General features: G+C 49.1%; 1 protein-coding gene across 3 annotated transcripts in view; it reads right to left on the reverse strand.

The window, feature by feature from the left end:
- LOC144737436 (uncharacterized) overlaps positions 1 to 8,595 on the reverse strand; it is a 57,984-nt gene that overhangs the window by 27,722 nt on the left and 21,667 nt on the right. The window contains exon 1 of one of the 3 annotated variants that reach the window (XM_078620135.1): positions 70 to 7,369. The exons of 1 other annotated variant lie outside the window; for it this stretch is intronic. In XM_078620135.1, the coding sequence (XP_078476261.1) occupies positions 70 to 148 (79 nt within the window). In that variant the 5' untranslated portion in view covers positions 149 to 7,369. Of the gene's footprint in view, positions 1 to 69; positions 7,370 to 8,595 lie in introns of those variants that run through there. One more of the 3 variants, XM_078620136.1, reaches the window with a different exon arrangement.

Genomic DNA, 8,595 nt, shown 5'->3' on the forward strand with positions numbered 1-8,595 from the left:
AACAATAGAAGACGCGAGGCTGCACCTAATTAAACAAAAACCACGACCACCACGATTTGAACTTCTCACCTCGGATCTCAGTTGAGTGGCGAGCAGCTTTCCGGGATCTCGTGACGTCACGATGAACCGCGCGGCGGGGAGATGACATGACGTCATACCTAGCTTACCCCACCGACTGAAAAAATTATGTTAATGAGTCAGGCCCTGACGTTGAGTGATTGGCCATGGCTGCTGAACAGGACACAATGAACTCGCAACAGATTTCATGGAAAATGTTATGAAGCAGGCCCTCATATGGAGTGATTGCGCGTGGCTTTGCCCAAATTATGATTTTACTGGTGACGTGATGTCACTAGCGGGGTACACACCCCCTAGCGTCTCGCGACGATGACTTCACGTGGAGTGGTAAAGTGCGAGAGCGAGCACGGTGAGGAATGGTATTAGAGTATAAGTTGATTTAGATTCCTTTTACATTTCTTCCTCTGTTGCACAGTTATCCCTTGGGTGGGTAATCTCAGCTACAACAACAAGAACGTGAACATTATTGCGTGTTAGTGTACACTGTGTGATACCACTACCATCATAAGCATCAACATAATCGGCACCATCATTATAATCATAAGCACCACCATCAGCTTCAGCACTATCATTATCAGCACTATCATTATCAGCACTATCATTATCAACACCATCATCAGCAGCACCATCATCATGAATCCCATCATCAGCACCACCATCAGCAACACCACTTTAATAATCATCAACACGATCATCATCAGCACTATCGTCATCACCACCACCATCGTCATCAACACCACCATAATCATCAACACCATCATCAGTATCAGCACCAACAACAACAACCGCAATTCGTCACTAAATGGCACTTGTTCCAGGCTAAGGCCACGTGAAATATCAAACGCCCGCGTGCATACCCAGGTGTCATGGGTTGACTGATTGAGATGACTGGCCGATGCACCACCTTGTGCCCCCTACTGTGCCAACTGTCTGTGCTTTAGCCACCCAGTGCTCCGCTCGTTGTGAGCGTCGCTCTTCCTTCCGTTGTTGCTGGAGGGCGACTGCCTCCAACTGCCCAGTAGTGTTCTTCACGAACCTCTTCCACAGAGGTCGATTTTGACACTACTGTTACCAGTCATGGGCAAGTCCACTCAGCTCCACATCCTCTATGGGCAGTATTGAATCTATGGGCAGTGTTGAGTCTACTGGCAGCGTTGGAGTGTATGGGAAGCGTTGAATATGTGGGTAGTGTTGAGTCTATGGACAGATTCCAAGAACACAGGATGAGATGTTACTATCCTTTGTGCAAGCACTTCCAAGAGTTCATGAACAGTGAGCCTGGTGAAATTTAGGGAGCGCATCGTCAGTAGTGTACCTTTGGTTCCTAGAGTGTTTCGGCCTTTCATACTATACACCCTCACCAAAGGCGGCCAGCGACAGGGTGATCAATCCTACGCTTGCGTCCCATTCCCAATTAGTCATAGGAGTTGCCTTGTTGTTGATAGCCAACATCCCATGGGACTATGCATGGTAGGGGCGTCCTCCTCCCTGAGTCAAGCATTGTTGACCGCATACCTCCTGGCCCTCTCACTTCGGGGCCCAGCTGGGGTCTTTCCTCTTCATCCACAGCCACTGACTGCTGCCTTCTGCCGCTTCCGATACAGCTCTGATTGCCGAACGCTGGCTCTGGCCCTTAATTCCCAGGTCTCTAAGCAGTCTGGTTGTAGATGTTGCCACAAAACCTCTGCAGCCCACCTCCACTGGTCGGACTTCTGTGTTCCAGCCATGATGCCGTGCTTCGGCAGCTAGATCGGCATAGCGCAGATGTTTTCGCTCATAAGCCTCATCTACTGAGTCCTCCCAGGGTACTGTGAGCTCGATGATGAAGACCTTCTTGAGCGAACGGGACCAGAGCACCATGTCAGGTCTTAGGGTGGTGGTTGCGATCTCCGGAGGAAACACAAGTTGCCGGCCAATGTCAGCTAGCATTTTCCAGTCGCGGGCCAAGCGCAGCTGGTCTCGCCCTAATGGTGTAGAGCCGCTCTTCGGTGGTTTAGCCCCTTCGCGGACAAAGGTCGTCCGTAAGGGGTGTGATGCTGCTGGGGGTGATAGGGAGTTGGTGGCAGCTCACTTGTCCTCCAGGGCGGACGCAAGGTTTTTAAGGACTTGGTTGTGACGCCAAGTGTAGCGTCCTTGGGTGAGGCTTGTTTTACACCCTGTGAGAATGTGCCTGAGGTTGGCTGGCATGGAACAGAGGGCACAGTCCGGATCTTCACCATACCATTGGTGAAGATTAACTGGTGTTGGAAGGACGTCATATGTTGCTCTGATGGAAAAGCTCAACCGCCTCGCTTCCATGGCCCACAGATCCTTCCAGCTGATCTTCCTCTTCTCCACACTGTCCCATCGAGTCCACTGTCCCTGTTTGGCAAGAGAGACTGCCTTGGCCCACCTTGCAGCCTCCTCCTGATGGCGTACTTCCTGCACTACCATCTTCCGCCGCTCTGGTGCTGTGGCCTTACTCCAAGAAGCACGGCTAGTTAGCCCAAGGCCTCCTCTCCCTTGTTGAACATGACCCACAATGTCAGCATGTCTGAGAGCTGCTCTTGCCTCCTGGACTGCTTTTCCTGGCCTCTATTTGCGCCCAGTTGCCAAGGTCGGCGCGTTGTTGCTCACCACTGAGTCTCGAGATTCATTCAGTGTCATCTGGAGCCTGGTTTTTGCACACTTGAATTCCTCTGTTAGACTGGTGAGGGGCAGCTTGAGGACACCATCTCCATAGAGGCCTATGGTGGTAAGGCATCGTGGAACTCCGAGCCACTTCTTTAAGTAGCCTGTGACTCCTTTTTCCATCTTCTCCACTGTTGAGATTGGAACCTCATACACTGCTAGGGGCCACAACACCCGGGGTAGGAGACCAAACTGCAGACAACAGGCCTTTAACTTTCCAGGTAGCTGGGTGTTGTCGATGGACTGAAGGCTACTACTGATGTCTTTGCGCAGCTGTTGCACCTGGTCTTTGTCCTTCAGGCTTGCATCATACCACCTTCCAAGGCTTTTTACCGGCTGCTCAGACACTGTTGGGATTTGGTCATCTCCGATGAAGAATTTCAGGTCAGAGAGTACTCCCTTCACAGTATTAAGTATATGGGCAGTCTTGAGTCTATGGGCAGTGTGAGTCTATGGGCAGTGTTGAATCTATGGGCAGTGTTGAATCTATGGGCAGTGTTGAATCTATGGGCAGCGTTGCGTCTATGGGCAGTGTTGAATCTATGGGCAGCGTTGCGTCTATGGGCAGTGCTAACCCTATCAGCAGAGTTGAGTCTATGGGCAGTGCTGTTTAATGTAAAAGAGAAGTTTATTCCAGTGGAGGTGTACAAGGAGGGAGAAGAACCAAATGGGATTGTGCACACGGATATTGTTATATAGGGTGGCCCAAAAGTCAGGAGACAGGGTTATTATTATACAGGGTGTGGCAAAACTCAAGGCACACATAGCTATTATACAGGGGGGCCGAAAAGTCAGGACACATACGGTTATTATACTGGGTGGCCCAAAATTCAGGATATACATGGTTATTATACAGGGTGGCCCAAAAGTCAGACACATTAGGTTTTTATTATATTGGGTGGCCCAAAGTCAGGACACATGGTTTAGTGTAATACATATTGGCCCAAAAGTCAGGACATATACTGTTATTTTATAGGGTGGCCCAAAGTCAGGACACATAGCGTTATTATTATACAGGGTGGCCCAAAAGTCAAAACACATAGGATTAATATACTGGGTGGGCCAAAATTCAGGAGACATAGGGTTAATGTTATAAAGGGTGGTTTAAAGTCAGGACACATACGTTACTGTTTATAGGGTGGCCCAAACGTCAGGACACAGGGTTATTATACTGGGTTGCCCAAAAGTCAGGAGATATAGGGTGAATGTTATACAGGGTGGCTCAAAAGTCAGGATACAGAGGGTAATTGTTTTACAGGGTAGCCCATAAGTCAAAACACATAGGGTTATTATTAGACAGTGTGGCCCAAAAGTCAGGACACATATGTTACTGTTATACATGTTGGCCCAAAGGTCAGGAAACGTACAATTATTGTACAGGGTGGCCCAATAGTGAGGTCACATAAGGTTATTATACAGGGTGGCACAAAAGTCAGGACACAAGGTTATTGTTACACGGATTGGCACAAAAGTTAGGACACAGGGTTATTGTTATAAAAGGTGGCCAAAACATCAGGGCACAGGATTATTGTTATATAGGTTTGCCCAAAAGCTCGGACACATAGGGTTATTCTACAAGGTGGCCCAACATTCAGGACACAAATATAACTATTATACAGAGTGGCCCAAAAGTCAGGACACACGTGGTTATACAGGGTGGCCCAAAAGGCAGGAGACATATGGTTATTGTTATACAGGGTGGCCCAAAAGTTTTGAAACATAGAGTTGTTGTTATACAAGTTGGCTTAAAAGTTAGGATGTAGAGTTATTGTTATACAAGGTGGCCAAAACGTCAGGACACCCAGGGTTATAACAATAGGGTGGCCCAAAAGTCAGAAGACATAGGGTTATTGTTCTACAGGGCTGCCAAAAAGTTAGAACACATAAGGGAGTTGTTATACAAGGTGGCCAAAAAGTCAGGACACATAGGGTTATTTTACAGGGTGGCCCAAAAGTGAGGACACACGAGAGTCGTTATACAGCGTGGCCTAAAAGTCAGAACACAGGATTTGTATACAGGGTGGTCCAAATGTAAGGACACACAGGATTATTATACAGGGTGGCCCCAAAGTCAATACTCATAACGTTATTATGCTACAGGTTGGTCAAAATGTCATGGCACATAAGGTTATTATTCAGGATGGCTCAAAAGTCAGGACACATAGGGTTATTATAAAGGGTGGCCCAAAAATAAAGTAACATTGGGGTGTTGTTATACAGGGTGGTCCAAAATTCAGGACACAGAAGGTTATTCTTTGACAAGGTAGACCAGAAGTCAAGACACATATGGTTATTATACAGTGTGGCCAACAAGTCAGAACACACACAGTTATTTTTAAAAAAGGTTGGTCCAATGTCAGGAGACATCGGGTTATTGTTATACAGTGTGTGAGAAAATTCAAGGAATACATAGCTATTATACAGGGGGAGGCAAAAGTCAGGACACACAGGGCTATTGTTATACAGCCTGGCGCAAAATCAAGTGTAGTGACATAGAATTGGTCACTACGTAGCATAGCGCTGTTTGTTGGCAGAGAAGGGGATCTGCAGTTGCAGCAGCCCTGGCTGACAGCAGGTCACGTGACAAACCAGAGAGAGGGATGTAGGGGAAAGGTTACAGAGGGGACACGTGAGGGAAGCCCGGGAACCTGCTAGTAGGTTCTAGAGGAGGGCTCGCGAACAGCAAATGTTGGGCAGTGCTGTGAACCTATATGAGTACATGAGCAGTGCATATCGAAGTCATCGAGTCCATAGACTCTTCAAGCTTTATAAACGCACTCCGGCGATTCTTTGCCATCAGAGGGCCAGCCAAGCAACTCCGTTCTGATTGTGGAACCAATTTCACTGGAGCATGTAAAGAGCTTAAGATCAATACGGAAAATGTTAAATATGATTCTGTAGGCAAATACATTTGTGACCAAGGCTGCACGTGAATCTTCAATCCTCCTCACTCTTCGCATATGGGAGGAGCCTGGGAACGCATAGTCGGGAATGCTCGACGCATTCTTGTCTCCATGCTGTGTGATGTCGGGTCCACAAGTTATCTCACGAGGTCTTGACCACTCTCGTGGCCGAGGTCTCAGCTATAATTAAAACCACTGATTCCCATCTCAACTGACCCAGTCACCATTCATCTTGACTCCTGCTACACTTCTTACCCAGAAGACATGCTCAGAGCACCCACCGAGGAGGTCAGCACAGCAGGCCTCTACAGACGCCAATGGAGACAAGTGCAGAGCTTCATCTACATGTTCTGGCATCACTGGAAAAACAAGTACCTTGCGACACTTCAAGTGCGCAGCAAGTGGCAGTCGAGCAGACCAGACATCCAAAAAGGTAACCTCGTCCTACTGAAGGACAACCAAGTCAAACGGAATGAGTGGCCAATGGGCCGCATCCTCAAGACGATTACCAGTGCCGATGGGGAAGCTTGAAAGCTTGAGGTTATGGTAGCGAAGCAAGGTGTCGCAAGAACTTTCGTTAGGCCTATAGGTGAGACAGTGCTACTTTTCGCTCGCAAAGATATGGACAAATAAGTTAACCCATTGAAGTTTGTTGCACATTTGTTTATGACATTTGTTTATAAATAGTGGTATCTCCTAGATACCAGACAGGGAGTGTTCTGCCCCACGGCAGATATGGGGGTGTGTTTACACAGGAACTTCCTGATATGATGGTGTTGAGTTTGGTCACGTGACCAAGAAGTTACGAGTTAAGGGTCTCTAAGTCATGAGGCCAGGCAGGGGTGTCAGCCATTACAGAGTACAAACAATTAACGTATCAGTGAAGACCGGTGCATTTTTGTCTACCAAGTGGCAATGCTTACACATCACACTAGGTACTCATTTGAGGCCGAGTTGACCTAAGAAAAGCCGAGAACCGGTTCAGATAATCGTCACTGGTGTTGACCAAACTCGGGTCTCTAGGTTCATAGTCCAGCACGGTACCCACTGCACTACCGCTCCCCACATTACACACACACAGTCCTCAGTAAACGTTCTGGGAATATACTTACTGATTTTATTCATGATTTTCTACAGAAATTAAAATCCAGTGAAACCGAGGCTATTATGAAATCGGTCATATTTTCACATTCTTGACCAGATGTGAGCTTGTTATTTATCTATCTCTCCAAAAACAAAAACATATTTTTACACGAACCTCTAGTCTTAACGGGTTTCTAGTCTCTCATAAGCAGCCAGGTTTCAACGCTTCCCAGATAGATGTGTATCAGCAACTACCATTTCTATTTCACAATACGTGGGTCCTAGTTTGATGCAAAACTATAGAACTCACTAGGAGGAAGTACCCAACTTTGCCCGGTGGAAAAAATATATAAATTTCAAAACTTGTCTTCACTTAAAAAAACACAACATAAACATACACAAATCCGTGAGTTTTTTTTGGGTTAGATCACGTGAATATATAATTATGCCATCCGACAAAGCCAACTAGTAAGGGTTGTGACTTAAACAGAACATGCCAATTTGCCAGTAATTACAAATAGCTTCATCAGGCAACAGCCAGATTTGTGGAGGTGTGATGCCGCCGCCACGAAGCCGCTCGGCGGGCGCCCCATCTACGACCTCACCACCACCAAGCGACGGAGCCAGCCCCGCTTCCCCCTCACCTCACGTAAACACACCCGCACGCATTTCCCCCCCCCCCCCCCCCATAGAGCTCCGAGGGGAGGTCACCTGGCTGACCGGTTTTCACCCGAGAAGCCCTTACCGGGATAATCTTCACGGTTTCCTGCGGCCAGGGAATTGGACGACCTCCCCCGATGCTGATTCGCACCGCGGCGCTGTGACCGGCATTAAGATTGCATGGTCGCGGCGAGGGGCCACTCGGCCCCCGCGGTTGAAACGCACCCCACGCACGCATGTATCGATGGGGCAGGCAGAGGGGCATAAGTATAGGACTAATTTGAATACGCGCCGCGCATAAGCATTGTGATGGAGGAGCATAATTAGAATAAGCGCTGCGCATAAGCATTGTTATGGAGGAGCATAATTAGAATAAGCGCCGCAACACGCAGCGCATCTTATTAGCATAGCAAAGGTGCCCCAGAACCGCCGCACGCGCCCTGACTGGCGCACGCCTATTGTTAAAGAAAAACTGGGAGGGCACAACAACAGGCGGGGCGGCATCTCTTTGATGTAGGGACGATAAAAGGGGGGCGAAAACGGGTAGATCGCTCTCTTGTTCCAGAATCAGGCCACGAGACGCTCTCCAGCCCAGCGACCCGGACGTCCGTGCGACGCATCGAGGTACGCAGCAAGGACGGGATCAGCGGACCGCCGTGGGCACCTAATCGTAAGTGGAAAGGGGGTATTGGGAAAGAGACTAGAGAGTCTAGAGCCGCCTAGAACATATCCCTCCGATAGATCGGGTACAGACCCAGGGACGATAACGTAGGCCTGCCACGCCAATCGATACCGACCCAACAGTAAAGCGTAGTCGCGGAGAATAAACCATTAATAACCCAGCGCAGCCTCGAGTGGTCTTACGAGTGAGTGAAGCGCGTGGTGCTGTGTGCAGGTGTGTGCGCTCGTAGCGTGGGGGGGGGGGGGGGGGGGGGGGGTCGGTGCGTCCACAGGTACCCGCTCCGTCTATCGCCGCAGGGACTCGCACGGTGTGAGGGTAGCGTCATTCGCCCTCCGACCCCTGACCCCCGTTCAGAGCGTGGGATTGGTGGAGAGAGAACGCAGCGTTTACAGGTGAACGAGAGCGGGCGGCGAGCTATGCCTCTCACACGAGCTCACGGAGGGGCGGACCAGGGAGGGGAGCCGTTGGGCGATGAACCCAGCGACGGCAGCAGCTGGTCGCAGACCAGCGAAGGGTCGG

Source organism: Lampetra planeri, chromosome 69 (assembly GCF_965212315.1).
Source record: "Lampetra planeri chromosome 69, kcLamPlan1.2.h2, whole genome shotgun sequence".
NCBI lineage: Eukaryota > Metazoa > Chordata > Hyperoartia > Petromyzontiformes > Petromyzontidae > Lampetra > Lampetra planeri.